At 33.9% G+C, this 16,579-nt stretch overlaps 1 protein-coding gene across 1 annotated transcript in view; it reads left to right on the plus strand.

Annotated features, from left to right (window-relative positions):
• Positions 1-16,579, plus strand: part of Ranbp16 (Ran-binding protein 16) — a 238,509-nt gene that overhangs the window by 105,444 nt on the left and 116,486 nt on the right. Inside the window, exons 13-15 of the mRNA XM_089090269.1 lie at positions 1,567-1,714; positions 6,152-6,502; positions 14,288-14,499. Coding sequence (XP_088946395.1) covers positions 1,567-1,714; positions 6,152-6,502; positions 14,288-14,499 — 711 coding nt within the window. The remainder of the gene's footprint in view (positions 1-1,566; positions 1,715-6,151; positions 6,503-14,287; positions 14,500-16,579) is intronic.

Below are 16,579 nucleotides of genomic sequence, written 5' to 3' on the forward strand. Positions count from 1 at the left end.
AAAACCCTGTATGCCCCCAGGGCATAACTTATAACCCTTGACCTAAAGGCTCTGAGGGGGTTATCATCCTCAAAGGCTAATTTCTAGAACTTTCAACTACGTTGAACAAAATGGATATCTCAAAATTTTGATTGGGTGCGCTTGGGGAAATGGTGGGCGCGAAAGGGGGGCTTGTTGCCCTCCAATCATTTTCGATTATTAAAAAGGGCACTAACCCTTTCAATTTCCAATCGAATGAGCCCTGTTTCAAGTTTCTACGACAACGCTTTCTATAAAAACCTTATATGACCCCAGGGCATAATTTAAAACCCTTGCCCTGAGGGCTGTGGGGGTGGGGGTGTCCTCCTCAAAGACATAATTTCCATATCTTTTAAATACGTTGAACAAAATGACTATATAAGAATTTTGATTGGATGTGTTTTGGGGAAATGGTGGGCGTGGGAGGGGTGTTAGTTGCCCTCCAATCGCTTTGGGCTATTAAAAGGGCACAAGTCCTTCCAATTTCCAATCGAATGAGCCCTTATCGAAGTGTCTACGACAACTCATTCTAGACGAAGTACTCTGGTCTAAAAGAAACCAAGAAACCAAAAAACCAAAAAAATAAATAAATAATACATCGTGCCAACATCGTTCTTTACTTAGGCAGTGCTATTGCGCTGCCTTTGATTGTTGATTTCCTATGCTTTAAAATGGTTTGTTTCATAGCCCACAACAGTTCTGCTCTTTATTGGACATAATTTATTTCTTGCATATTCTCTGGCTTAGGTGCTCGTTTTCATAATTTATTATTGTGCTTTATTCTTTACTAATAAAATCGAATCTCTATGTTAAGCATCAACTCTTTAGATTTGCTTTAAGCAATGAAAAAAACAATTTAGAAAACTTCCAATTTTCAACTATTTTGATCAAAACACTTGTTGTTGGTACATTTGGCAAATGTATTGACATTATTTTTCGAAAGATACCTGACATTTAAACCACATGATATGATAATATAATACTTACGACATTAAAAAAATCATATGGCCATGTCGAAAAAGGGTGAAAATAGCAACAATCAGTGCATGCATTGTTGATCAATATAATTATTATATAAATAATGTCAATATAGAGTAAATCAACAATTTGTTTCGAAAAAGCTTATTTTGTTTGTGGACTACTAACTTCAAAACTGATTTTAATTTGAAATCACTGGCTTATTATCTGATAAAATTACCTTCTTGTTGATGAAAAGACTATATCAGCCTAAACTCGCCTCTTAATTTTATATTTCGAGTTTGAGAGCAAAACTATGTCACCGTTTGAAAAATTTGTCTTCTAAACCACATATCTCGTGCATATTTACTGGTCTCCATTTTGACCCTGATAAGTAAGTATGTATCCCGAAAAACCCTTTGTGCCTCATTCAAACGAAAAAACTAGAATTCTATAAAAACAGAAATATCCTTAAATAATTGGCTATTAACCGACTTGAGTCATTTGTTATAAGGTAAGCGCACAGAATTTAGAATGCTGAGTTTTCTATTCAAGCTCCTTGACTAAATCGGTTCAATTTTCTTTTTGCAGAGTGAGCATTTTCTATTTCTGGGAACTAATTTGGAAGTGTCTCATATGAAATGTCGGACTACTTTTTATACATCATTGGGTCGACTTCTTATGGTTGATCTCGGTGAAGATGAAGAACGCTTCGAACAGTTTATGCTGCCATTAAGAGGTATTTCTTCCAATTTTTCCTTGCTTATAATAAAGTTGTCTGTCTCAGTCAAGCGCTCTGTGTCTTTTAGAGGCCCAAGAGAGAGTGATTGTCATAAACGCTAAACTTTTTCACAATTTAGAATCTTGTGAACATGAATACTCTAATAACGGGGCCCCCTCTGGACATGGGAATGCATTTTTGTTTTATTAATGTGAGTGTAATATACACATTGTGTACGATACAATATAGGGTGTCAAGATTTTGGGAAAAGGTTAGACTTAAAATGTGCCGGGCATTTATAAAATGTGTATCAATAATTTATTTTGTATTATTTATTTTATATATTATTGTTATTGGTTAGTTGCTGCTGTCCAGACTGAGATGATAGTTATTGATGTTTTTATTCTTGGAGGCCTCGATATGGGTCAACCTGAGATTGAATATTTAACGACCTTACTTTCCATATAATGGATCACGGAGTCCTGCGGAGAGCTTTTGTAATTTGTTGTGAATGTTGTTATTTATTAGTTGAGCTTTTTTTGCGGAATTGAAGTTGAAATATAAATGAATTCTGAACTCGTGAAACTTCTTTAGGAATTTGTGAGGCGTAGACAGGAGATTCAATGGTTTTTTCTTAGCAGATGATTTAGGTCTAATCTGCCTAAGAGACAGGTGAACGTGGTTAGTTTTCAGTCCAGAGTAGCTTCCCTGTCAGATGACAGATTGATTAGGGTGGCGTTTCTCCACATTAATGTTCTAAATAGTTGTAAAATGCCGAAGACATGAATAACAAGGATTGCGTATAACAGATGCAATTGGGGCACGAGGAATGGTCATCGAAAATGTTTGTCATCGAATGGTTGTCATCGCTCTCTCTTTCTCTCATCACCACCTCTCTTCTCTCTCTCTCTCTCTCTCTCTCTCTCTTTCTCTGACCGTGTAATGCTGCTAAAACAATTGCCATAGCTTCTGGTGGAATAACTATGAACTATTCGCTATTTATTTATTTTTTTAATTGCCACACTAGTCAACAGAAAATTATTCAGAGGCTGCTTCTCTCACTTAAAAAAATAAATTGTTGCTAATCATCTGTGCAAGATATATATATATATATATATATATATATATATATATATATATATATATATATATATATATATATATATATATATATATATATATATATATATATATATATATATATATATATATATATATATATATATATATATATATATATATATATATATATATATATATATATATATATATATATATAATTTCTGAGACCACACTGGCTAATCATGATAAACAAAAAATCGCGAAGAAAGGAAACGAGGACAATTAACAGCCAGTGAAAAAATTGAAAAATTATGCCAATATTTCGGTCAAGACCTCCGCTTGACCGTCCTCAGTGCAGAATAAAACTGAAAAAAATATAAAAACCAAACCTTAAAATAAACACACCAAACTAAAATTGGACGACCCTTTCCTAGTAACGGTGAAAGGGTAACTGATCTTCGCGATTTTTTGTTTATATAGTAGTTGACTGAAGTTGAATTAGATTGAAGTAGTTGAATTTTCAACTACGTTAAACAAAATGGCTGTCTCAAAATCTTGATTGGATGTGTTTGCGAAAATGGTGGGCGACAGAGGGATGTTAGTTGCTCTCCCTTCACTTTCGACTATCAAAAAGAGAATAGGCCTTTCAATTTCCAATCAAATGAGCCCTTTTGAAGTTTCTACGACAGCCCTTTAAATAAAAACCTTATATGCCCCCCGGGCATAACTTACAACCCTTGCCCTAAGGGCTGGGGGGGGGGCTGTCATCCTCAAAGACCTAATTTCCAGAACTTTCTTCTACGTTGAACAAAATGGCTGTCTAAAAATTTTGATTGTATGTGTTTGGGGTAATGGTAGGCATGACAGGGGAGTTAGTTACCATCCAAACACGTTCGACTAATAAAAAGGGCTCTAGTCCTTTCAATTTCAAATTGAATGAGCCTTTTTTGAAGTTTTTATGACAACTCTATCTATAAAAACCTTATATGCCCCCAGGTCATAACTTACAACCTTTGCCCTGAGGGCTCTGGGGGGTGACATCCTTAAATACATAATTTCCAGAACTTTCAACTACGTTGAATAAAATGGCTATCTCTAAACTTTGATTGAAAGTTTTTGGGGAAATGGTGGGCGTGAGAGGGGGGGGGGTTAATGGTTAATTCCATTCCACTCACTTTCGACTGTTAAAAGGGGCAATTTCAATTTCCAATCAAATGACCTCTTTTTGAAATTTCTAGAATAACTTTCTATATAAACCTTATATGCCCCCAGGGCATAACTTACCACCCTTGCACTGAGGGCTGTGAGAATGGTTATCATCCTCAAAGACCTAATTTCCAGAACTTTCAACTACGTTGAACAAAATAGATATCTCAAAATTTGGATTGGATGGGTTTGGGAAAATGGTGGGCCTGAGAGGAGGGGAGGGTTAGTTGCCCTTCAATCACTTTCAACTATTAAAAATGGCACTAGCCCTTTCAATTTCCAGTCGAATGAGTCATTTTTGAATTTTCTGCAGCATCGCTTTCTATAAAAACCTTATATGCCCCAGGGCATAACTTACAACCCTTTCCCTGAAGGCTTTGGGGGGAGGGGTTGTCATCCTAAAAGACCTAATTTCCAAAACTTTCAACTACGTTGAATAAAATGGCTATTCTAAAAATTTTGATTGTATTTGTGTGGGGAAAAGGTGGGCGTGAGAGGGGGGTTAGTTGCCTTCAAATCACTTTCGGCTATTAAAAAGGGCACTATCCCTTTAAATTTTTCAATCGAATGAGCCCTTTTTCAAGTTTCTACGACAAAGAGCTCAATAAAAAACCTTATATGCCCCCAGGGCATAACTTATAACCCTTGTCCTAAAGACTGTGGGGGGAGTGTCCTGCCCAAAGGTATAATTTCCTGAACTTTAAACTGCGTAGAACAAAATGACTATCTTAAAACTTTGATTGGATGTGTTTGGGGAAATGGTGGGCGGGGAATGGGGAGTTAGTTGCTTTCCAATCACTTTTGACTATTAAAAAGGGCACTAACCATTTCAATTTCCAATTACGTTCTGTAAAAACCTTATATGTCCTCAGGGCCCAACTTACAACCCTTGCCTTGAGGGCTTTGGGGAAGTGGGGGTTGTCATCCTCAAAGACCTAATTTCCAGAACTTTCAACTACGTTGAACAAAATGGCTATCTTAAAATTTTGATTTGATGTGTTACTGGAAAAGGTGGGCTTGAGAGGTTGTTAGTTGCCCTCCAATCACTTTCGACTTTTAAAAAGGGCACTAGCCCTTTGAATTTCCAGTCGAATGAGCCTTTTTCGAAGTTTCTACGACAACGCTTTCTATAAAAACATTGCATGCCCCCAAGGCATAACTTACAACCTTTGCCCTGAGGGCTGATGGGGAGTGTCCTCCTGAAAATGTAATTTCTATTTGGAAATCAACTACGCTGAACAAAATAGCTATCTCAAAATTTTGATTGGATGTGTTTCGGGAAATGTTGTGCGTGGAAGGGGTGTTAGTTGCCTTCCAATCACTTTCGACAGTTAAAAAGGGCAAAAGCCATTCCAATTTCCAATCGATTGAGCCTTTTTTGAAGTTTATACCACAACTTGTTCGATACGAAGTGCCCTGGTCTAAAGAAAAAAAAAAAAAAAACATTCTGCCAAAATCGTTCTTATATGCCCCCAGGGCATAACTTAAAACCCTTGCCCTGAGGGTTGTGAGGGAGTGTCCTCCTCAAAAATATATTTTCTATGTGGAAATCAACTACGCTGAACAAAATTGCTATCTCCAAATTTTTATTGGATTTGTTTGGGGAAATGGTGGGCGTGGAAGGGGTGTTAGTTGCCTTCCAATCACTTTCGACTATTTGAAAGGGCACAAGCCACTCCAATTTCCAATCGAATGAGCCCTTTTCGAAGTTTCTACGACAGCTCCTGCGATACGAAGTGTCCTGGTATGAAAAAAATACATTGTGCCAACATCGTTCTTTACTTAGGCAACGCGATTGCGCTGCCTATGATATTTGTTTCGCTATATTTGATTAGCTATATATGGCAGACTTTTAAGAGCTTTAAAAAAGATGATTTTCAGGTTTTGTGTTATTCTAATTTGGACTTTTTTTTCTTTATTGCCTTAGAGTCTAGTACTTCTGAAAGGATTAGATCTTTCATGCAAAGAAGCAAATTTTAAAATATCGCAGAGGGGGCTTTCTCTTTTATTCTTTTTTATGTTATTCTAATTGTGACCTAGAATTTTTTCTTTATGGACTCTATGTTTTTGTTGGACAGTACTATTGGGTATACAGTAAAAAAATTGTTTGGATGATACAGTTCCATTACTGTCATCTGGCTTAATCTGCCGCGAAGTCATTATCGAAAGTTCTTCCTTTTTTTATAGGATCTTTCGATATTCTGGCCCAAATGTTATCTCAAGCCGACTCTCCAGTTTTCCGAAACGATGAAGCTCAAAAGCTCGTCATAGGAGTCGCAAGGGACCTAAGGGGAGTAGCTTATGCGCTGAATACGAAAATTGCATTCATGATGCTGTTTGAATGGATATATCCTACATACACAGATCTACTAATTCGTTCTATTCAACTGTGGTATTCAGAACCTCAGGTCACCACTCCAATACTCAAATTCTTTGCTGAACTTGTTCAAAATAGGTCTCAGAGACTGCATTTCGATGTGTCATCACCAAATGGGGTACTTCTTTTTCGTGAAGCAAGTAAAGTGATGTGTAGCTACGGTAAGATCTCTTTCTTCATAAATTATGTTGTGTTTAACCAAAATAATACATATCAACTCCTAAAAAAATTCTTATTATATTTGGTGTTTTAAGTCAAATAGCAATGCGTAGACTGAGATGTATCCTACTTGACTTGGTTTTATGTGATTTCTTTTTACTAGACTGCGGTGGACGCCACAATCTTGATTGAATGAATTCAAGTCAGCGTCAGAGTCAAGTCAGTGTTCAATTAACCTACTTGAGTCAGCTTATGTAGAAGGCCTTGCAAGACCAGTGCATTTTGGCATGTTGGTTTTGTGAGGTTTTTGGCCAATCCCACCATATCTTAAAGAAAACCATCTATTAGCGTTTTATCGGATTTTCAGTTGTCTTCTTTTGGATAAATGCAGTAGCTATGCAGAAGGCATAGCTACTGCATCTCTTCGAAACGAATTTTAAACTGATTGGCTAAATCAGGATATCTCTCGATAGTAATATGCCCTTATTTGGCCAAAACTGTGGTTTTGCAAAAAATCAGCACTTCGTGCAATGCTCTGCAGAACCAAGGCAAAAAATGTATTACTACAACCTATTTAATTTTCAGTCAAGCCATGGTTGACAAATAACTTGGTTGTCTTCTACTTAGTCTAATTATTAGTTTATGCAGAAGGCAACGATTCACACGAAACAAATAACAGTAAGAACAAGGAGTTTAATCTCAGTGCCAATTTTTAGTCTGACAAGGGATATCTAACCTCAATCTGGTTTAGGAAACATGATTCTGCTTAATTCAAAGGGTTAGCTATCTAATTTTGGTACCTGAGAATATTACGATACTTAAGGTTGTATTCGTAAAAAAAACATACGATATTTGTACCATATCACGGTGCTGGGGCTGATAAATTTGAGCCTAATTAATAATTAGTTGCTCATTTAGATGCCAATTCCAAAAGGGATGGTAAGAGCTACCACTGATACGACTAGATTCTCTTAGGGGATATGTACTCCATTCTCGAATTCCACGGCTGGTGTGACAAGATACACCCAAGATACATCGTATTATTGTCTCTATTCCTTGTTACATCCCTGGGTCTCTGAAAGTTTGGTGTAAACTCTTTATTTGAAAATTTGTATATAAAGTACCCACCTTTTAGTTGCTCGCTGCGTATTATTGTTCTGTATTGTTTCAAATACCATAAAATGCCAGGAAAACTGAAGATATTTTAACTTCTGATATTAGGTTTGACAGGGATTGAAGTTTCTCTCGGTGGCTGCGGCTTCGTTCCCAAGCCTGAGTATTATTGCTTTAAAAAAGCAATAATAATTGTTTTTTTTAACTTTGGATCCTCGGCTCCAAGCCTGAGATTTAAGCAATCGTGGAGGTAAAAAAACGATGTCGTGGGGAATATTCGAAAAATTTATGAACTCTTTCTATAAATTACCGTCTATGGTACATATGCACATTAGTGTTTCAATGAAAGACTTTAGTATATTCTATAGGAGTTGGGTGTTGTAAGATTCAATGGGTGACATGTCTGAAAAAGGCCAAAAATCCCGGTTCTGGTCTTGATTTTTGTTTTTATTTTCTTTTTTTTACTATTAGTTTATTTCAGCATTGCATTTTAATTGCTAAAAAAATTTTAAGTCTGTCTTATCGTTAGTTGTTGCTTCTTTTGTTGTTATTAAATTTGGGCATTTTATTATGACCTTATGACGTGTATCTTGTTTTATGTGGCGTGCTTTTAGTGTATAAATTTGATCTTAGTAAGTTCGTGTGTTATTTTCACAACTTGTTGATGTTGACGAAATAGTGGTAAATTAAGAGGTTAAAAGGAGACACATATCGAGATAATGGATCTTCGTATGATGGTTGTTTTTTCGTTTTAACTATCCTTTGGTCATAAGACTTGATTCCATTAGCTATCAGTGGTGTCAGTGGGTGGGGGTCATTTTTCCCCTAGATTTCTCTCCCGCCCTCGATTATACCCTTTATGGAAGATATTTTGTTGAAAAATGCTTTTTTTTTTTGTATTTTCACTGACAAAATAGGAAAAAACGACGAATTTTCCCCCCTCCTAACCAAGGCCGTATTCAGGGTAGGGTGTCGTTAGGGGGTTTAAACCCCTTAAGTATTTTTACGACTAGTACAAACGTAACAACTGTGTATATAAACACATTTATTATGTGTTTCTTGTACCCCCTCTTCCCCCTCCTCCCCCTCTGAGCAAAAATCCTGGACACGACCCTGCTCCTCACTCAAAGATTTAGAGAAATATATTTCTCATACTCCCAAATTTTGTGAATTACTCCACTGGTAATTAGACGTATCAGAACTTTAACCTTTTTTTGTACCAAAAGCCTGCTAGATTCCTGACTCGACTTTTGAGCACAAAACCTATGAATGAACATTTTTTATTTTACAGGAAAACTAATAATTTCTTATAATGCGAAAGTAAAAATTTCTTATAATATTTTTTTTTTTTTTTAGTTTATCTAGATAAAAATATGGAAGTTCAAAAAAATACATGCTATTGTGAAATGACGTTCCTGTATTGCCCTGATCGAACGTCTAAAATCAAAAAGTATTTTGTGGTATGTTGTTTATATGCATGCCCGCAGACAGAGGACGGAGAAAGGGAAGGTGGGGGGTATCTCCTTTGATGACCCTTTCCCAGGGGCAAAGCCTATTTCCCAATATGAAAAGAAAGATTAGTTGGGAGTTTCCATGGCTATAAGAGCATGAATAACGATGATCCAAAATTTGGCCTAATTTTATCTATTATATTCATAAAGAAAATTTGCACATAAGGTCGTGAGCGCGTTGTCCAGGCCTTCACGCAAGATTTTTTTTTAAGGGGGGGGGGGTGAATAATAAAGAAATATTTGATAATTTCTATAAGAAGTGCCCAGAGATTCGGGAGAATCCAGAATTTGGGGGTAGTATTTGGGTATTCATATTCTTTGCTCGACCCTGCCTGTCCCAAGAAAATGAAACTAAATATTCGTTGCCTTACACGGGCATGCGTAAAGATGTTTGTTTTACTTCTGAACAAAAATGAGAATGCTTCTTCTTGTGAGTCTTTATCTACTGGCCGCTTTGAAGGAGCTGTATTTGAACGAGGCGCTTCTGGTAATAGAGACGGGCCAAGGTTCGAGACTAAAGGCCTTAGCACATTTAGTTTGAACTCCACCTGATAGAATTTTATTTAGTATGAAGAACCTCCAGAGACCTTTTTGGTGTATAGGAAATTTTGGTTGTTCGTGTTTTTCACAGGGATAATTAGCAATTCTCTTACCCAACCTTGCTGCTGCGGAGATATTGCCTCATATTGCCATTCAGAGCATTAATCCAGCGTATTAGTTAAGCTTTATGAAGTACATACAAAAATTAAATTTCATTTCTTAGCCAAGCAGTGTGCTTTCTTTATGTTTGTCTTATCTAGTTTTTTTTTTAATATATATATAATAATATATATTATATTTTTGTTTGGTTATATATATATATATATATATATATATATATATATATATATATATATATATATATATATATATATATATATATATATATATATATATAGGCATTTCAAGAGAATTATATTCTCTTGAAATGCTTAAAAACCCCTTTTTTGCTCTCTTGTAAAATTTGAAAAGGTAGAGTGAAGACCGTCTGGCAGAATCGTTTTGGAATGTTCTGAACGTAAAAAACAGTCTAATTTTCTTTTGAATTTTTTTTCCTTTTTTCTAAACCTAGTTAAAATAAAACTATGTGCTCTCTGTTTTAGGTACCCGTATGCTTAATGTAGAAATACGTAAAGAGTGTATGGAAATAAAACTATGTGTTCTCTGTTTTAAAATCATTGAGATATATTATTCAATTTTGCAATATGTTTTCAGGTATCCGTATACTTAATGTGGAAATACCTAAAGAGAGTATATGAGTAAAACTATGTACTCTCTATTTTAAAATCATTGAGAGGTATTATTCAGTTTTGCAATATGTTTTGAGGTACCCGTATACTTAATGTGGAAATAACTAAAGAGCGTATGGAAATAAAACTATGTGTTCTCTGTCTTAAAATCATTGAGAGGTATTATTCAATTTTGCAATTTGTTTTCAAGTATCCGTATACTTAATGTGGAAATACCTAAAGAGCGTATAGAAATAAAACTATGTGTTTTCTGTTTCAAAAATCATTGGGAGGTATTATTCAATTTTGCAATATGTTTTCAGGTACCCGTATACTTAATGTGCAAATACCTAAAGAGCGTATGGAAATAAAACAATATGTTTATACTTAATTTGGAAATATCTAAAGAGCGTATATAAGTAAAACTATGTTCTCTCTATTTTAAAATCATTGAGAGTTATTATTCAGTTTTGCAGTATGTTTTCAGGTACCCGTATACTTAATGTGGAAATACCTAAAGAGCGTATGGAAATAAAACTATGTGTTCTCTGTTTTAAAATCATTGAGAGGTATTATTCAATTTTGCAATATGTTTTCAGGTATCCGTATACTTAATGTGGAAATACCTAAAGAGCGTATAGAAATAAAACTATGTATTTTCTGTTTTAAAATCATTGAGAGGTATTATTCAATTTTGCAATATGTTTTCAGGTACCCGTATACTTAATGTGGAAATACCTATAGAGCGTATGGAAATAAAACAATATGTTTATACTTAATTTGGAAATATCTAAAGAGCGTATATAAGTAAAACTATGTTCTCTCTATTTTAAAATCATTGAGAGGTATTATTCAGTTTTGCAGTATGTTTTCAGGTACCCGTATACTTAATGTGGAAATACCTAAAGAGCGTATGGAAATAAAACTATGTGTTCTCTGTTTTAAAATCATTGAGAGGTATTATTCAGTTTTGCAATATGTTTTCAGGTACCCGTATACTTAATGTGGAAATAACTAAAGAGCGTATGGAAATAAAACTGTGTTTTCTGTTTTAAAATCATTGAGAGGTATTATTCAATTTTGCAATATATTTTCAGGTACCCGTATACTTAATGTGGAAATACCTAAAGAGCGTATGGAAATAAAACTATGTGTTCTCTGTTTTAAAATCATTGAGACGTATTTTTCAATTTTGCAATATGTTTTCAGGTACCCCTATACTTAATGTGGAAATACCTAAAGAGCGTATGGAAATAAAACTATTTGTTCTCTGTTTTAAAATCACTGAGAGGTACTATTCAATTTTGCAATATGTTTTCAGGTACCCGTATACTTAATGTGGAAATACCTAAAGAGCGTATGGAAATAAAACTATGTGTTTTCAGTTTTAAAATCATTGAGAGGTATTATTCAATTTCGCAATATATTTTCAGGTACCCGTATACTTAATGTAGAAATACGTAAAGAGTGTATGGAAATAAAACTATGTGTTCTCTGTTTTAAAATCATTGAGAGGTATTATTCAATTTTGCAATATGTTTTCAGGTATCCGTATACTTAATGTGGAAATACCTAAAGAGCATATATAAGTAAAACTATGTTATCTCTATTTTAAAATCATTGAGAGGTATTATTCAATTTTGCAATATGTTTTCAGGTACCCGTATACTTAATGTGGAAATACCTAAAGAGCGTATAGAAATAAAACTATGTGTTCTCTGTTTTAAAATAATTGAGAGGTATTATTCAATTTTGCAATATGTTTTCAGGTACCCGTATACTTAATGTGGAAATACCTAAAGAGCGTATAGAAATAAAACTGTGTGTTCTCTGTTTTAAAATCATTGAGAGGTATTATTCAATTTTGCAATATGTTTTCAGGTACCCGTATACTTAATGTGGAAATACCTAAAGAGCGTATGGAAATAAAACTATGTGTTCTCTGTTTTAAAATCATTGAGAGGTATTATTCAGTTTTGCAATATGTTTTCAGGTACCCGTATACTTAATGTGGAAATACCTAAAGAGCGTATAGAAATAAAACTATGTGTTATCTGTTTTAAAATCATTGAGAGGTATTATTCAATTTTGCAATATGTTTTCAGGTACCCGTATACTTAATGTGGAAATACCTAAAGAGCGTATAGAAATAAAACTATGTGTTTTCTGTTTTAAAATCATTGAGAGGTATTATTCAGTTTTCCAATATGTTTTCAGGTACCCGTATACTTAATGTGGAAATACCTAAAGAGCGTATAGAAATAAAACTATGTGTTTTCTGTTTTAAAATCATTGAGAGGTATTATTCAGTTTTCCAATATGTTTTCAGGTACCCGTATACTTAATGTGGAAATACCTAAAGAGCGTATAGAAATAAAACTATGTGTTATCTGTTTTAAAATCATTGAGAGGTATTATTCAATTTTGCAATATGTTTTCAGGTACCCGTATACTTAATGTGGAAATACCTAAAGAGCGTATAGAAATAAAACTATGTGTTTTCTGTTTTAAAATCATTGAGAGGTATTATTCAGTTTTCCAATATGTTTTCAGGTACCCGTATACGTAATGTGGAAATACCTAAAGAGCTTATAGAAATAAAACTATGTGTTCTCTGTTTTAAAATCATTGAGAGGTATTATTCAGTTTTGCAATATGTTTTCAGGTACCCGTATACTTAATGTGGAAATACCTAAAGAGCGTATATAAATAAAACTATGTGTTTTCTGTTTTAAAATCATTGAGAGGTATTATTCAGTTTTGCAATATGTTTTCAGGTACCCGTATACTTAATGTGGAAATACCTAAAGAGCGTATAGAAATAAAACTATGTGTTATCTGTTTTAAAATCATTGAGAGGTATTATTCAGTTTTCCAATATGTTTTCAGGTACCCGTATACTTAATGTGGAAATACCTAAACAGCGTATGGAAATAAAACTACATGTTCTCTGTTTTAAAATTATTGAGAGGTATTATTCAATTTTGCAATATGTTTTCAGGTACCCGTATACTTAATGTGGAAATACCTAAAGAGCGTATAGAAATAAAACTATGTGTTATCTGTTTTAAAATCATTGAGAGGTATTATTCAATTTTGCAATATGTTTTCAGGTACCCGTATACTTAATGTGGAAATACCTAAAGAGCGTATAGAAATAAAACTATGTGTTTTCTGTTTTAAAATCATTGAGAGGTATTATTCAGTTTTCCAATATGTTTTCAGGTACCCGTATACGTAATGTGGAAATACCTAAAGAGCATATAGAAATAAAACTATGTGTTCTCTGTTTTAAAATCATTGAGAGGTATTATTCAGTTTTGCAATATGTTTTCAGGTACCCGTATACTTAATGTGGAAATACCTAAAGAGCGTATAGAAATAAAACTATGTGTTATCTGTTTTAAAATCATTGAGAGGTATTATTCAGTTTTGCAATATGTTTTCAGGTACCCGTATACTTAATGTGGAAATACCTAAAGAGCGTATAGAAATAAAACTATGTGTTTTCTGTTTTAAAATCATTGAGAGGTATTATTCAGTTTTCCAATATGTTTTCAGGTACCCGTATACTTAATGTGGAAATACCTAAACAGCGTATGGAAATAAAACTACATGTTCTCTGTTTTAAAATTATTGAGAGGTATTATTCAATTTTGCAATATGTTTTCAGGTACCCGTATTCTTAATGTGGAAATACCTAAAGAGCGTATCGAAATAAAACTATGTGTTCTTTGTTTTAAAATCATTGAGAGGTATTATTCAATTTTGCAATATGTTTTCAGGTACCCGTATACTTAATGTGGAAATACCTAAAGAGCGTATGGAAATAAAACTGTGTTTTCTGTTTTAAAATCATTGAGAGGTATTATTCAATTTTGCAATATATTTTCAGGTACCCGTATACTTAATGTGGAAATACCTAAAGAGCGTATTTATAGTCTGAAGTTAAAAGGTGTCTCTATTTGTTTTGTGATGCTCAAAGCTACTTTGGCTGGCAATTATGTCAATTTTGGTGTTTTTCGGTTATACGGCGATGATGCTCTTGAAAATGTTCTCCAAACATTTATCAAACTACTCTCCTCAATTCCCCAAAATGATCTCCTGGTAAATATCTGATTTCATTTATATTTATTCTAAAAAATTTGTGCTAGATTTGCTTTTGTTGTTTATATCCAATGAACTTTGGCAGAAACTCTTCAGTCTCGTTCATTTATATTTACTGGAACGATTTTATTATTTAAAAGTATTAACATTGATAGTGATGTAGCGATGATGTTTAATACGGTGATGAAAGACACTGGGTCTAATAAAAAAATGTTAGCGGCTATCACTTTTTCTCATTGTTCTATACCCCTTTAAGGCTTTTCTTTTATATGTAAAATCTCTTTACTAGGTTGCAGCTACTGTTGCAACCTTGATTAGCGCCATGATTAGCGCCACTTGTGGATATTTTGGGCGAGTACACTCATTTCTCACCTTAATCTGAAATTCTAAAATATTTAGAATAAGTTTTTGACTTTACGAGAAGTATGGATAATATATTTTGTTAAAGAAAGCTATTTCTTTTTAGTTTTTATGTATAAAACCTATTCCTTGTTGTATTATTTGAGAATGAAACCATTTTTAATGAAAATGAAACAAAGTAGTGGACTAATAGGAGTTAAACCGCATGGTGGCTCTGTTCTTGATTTTTTTCAATTGCATGAGGAATAGCTTAGCATCTCTTAAATATTCTTGAAATATTACTTTCTATAGCGAAACTATTTAATTATTTTTGATGATATGGGGCTCAACTAATTTAATAATAAGAGAATAAATTATTTAACGATGCGACCTATTTTAATTCAAGAGTAGGGAGGGGGGGCTTACCTCTTATAATGGTCGACAATTTCTTGTGTTAAACTCCTTCTTTAGATTTACAGTATCAAGCTATATTCCATCTTATAAACGTCAAGAGCTGGCGGTTCTTGTCATTTAGCAGAAGGACAATTTTACATTGCTTCCAAATAATCTAGGACTACCTGTGATAAAGGGTATATTTCACGTAGCTACGATAGATTGCTTCACAAAATACTTATTGAAATAAATAAATTTTCATAATAAACCTCTTTTGCTATGTAAGACATTTAAAAAACCGTTTTTGTGGTGTAATGTAGAGAGCTAATTTAAAATTTAAAACTAACAGAATTACTATGAATGGAAAAGCGAAAGCTGAAACAACTACAATTTTCTACGAACAATGAAAGCAGGTCTAAAACAAGCATAAATAACACCAAATAAGGGTGGTGTTGCCTGCCCCTCTTGTCCCCAAAAGTCTAGAGTATCATTCTGCTTTACTAAAAAAAACGAGACATGTCAGTGCTTATCATGCGAAAAAGGGATTTTCTTTCCTGTTCAAGATGGGGGACTGTAATTCTACTATATGGGGGTTTCAGCTATGGTAATTCTAATGGCGCAGTTTTCATTTCGATCCAACACCATTTTCGAGGGCTTCAGTTTGTTTTTCGAAATTCCCATTTGTTTGTTTTCGCAATAAACTTTTGCCGTTAAGATTAATCAAAATAATAGTTATCATCCCTGGATCAGCTTCAAATGACGATTTTTCCTCACCTGACATTTAACCAAACACGTTTTTAAAATTTTTTGTTACTATGGGCTAGAGTCCGTTTTTTACTTGGTTGGGGGAGACGCCGCAACTGATAATCGGTCGATTATAACCAAAATTTTGTTTAGCCCGTGGTTTTTTTCGTAAATTTTAATGAATGAATAAATGAATTTATTTACCCAGTGTGATAAAAAACAGCATTGCAACAAAAATAATACAGCCCCAACGGAGAACTTAGCTCGTAATTGTTGGCTGTAACGATCACAAGGATTACCTCTTCAACATGAACAAAAAATAAATAAATAAAAGAACGAAAACTAAATTAGAAAAAGGAGGACTGGACAAGAAAATAAACGCTAGGCAAGCAGTGCACGGAAAGCAACCCCAACATTGGGAACAAAAAAAAAAACACAACAAAAAGGAATATAGAATATTCTTACGTGCCATCATCCTGTCTCTCAGTCTATTTTTGTTCGGCATTAACGGTGTTTGATATAGAATTGAGAAGCTAGATGTTTTGGAATCAACAGAGGAAGGCTGGTATGCCTTAGACTGCATAAGAGCTGAAGAAGGAGGCTG

This window comes from Artemia sp. Qi Xiang Cuo, chromosome 6 (genome assembly GCF_049724085.1).
Source record: "Artemia sp. Qi Xiang Cuo chromosome 6, ASM4972408v1, whole genome shotgun sequence".
Classification (NCBI taxonomy): domain Eukaryota; kingdom Metazoa; phylum Arthropoda; class Branchiopoda; order Anostraca; family Artemiidae; genus Artemia; species Artemia sp. Qi Xiang Cuo.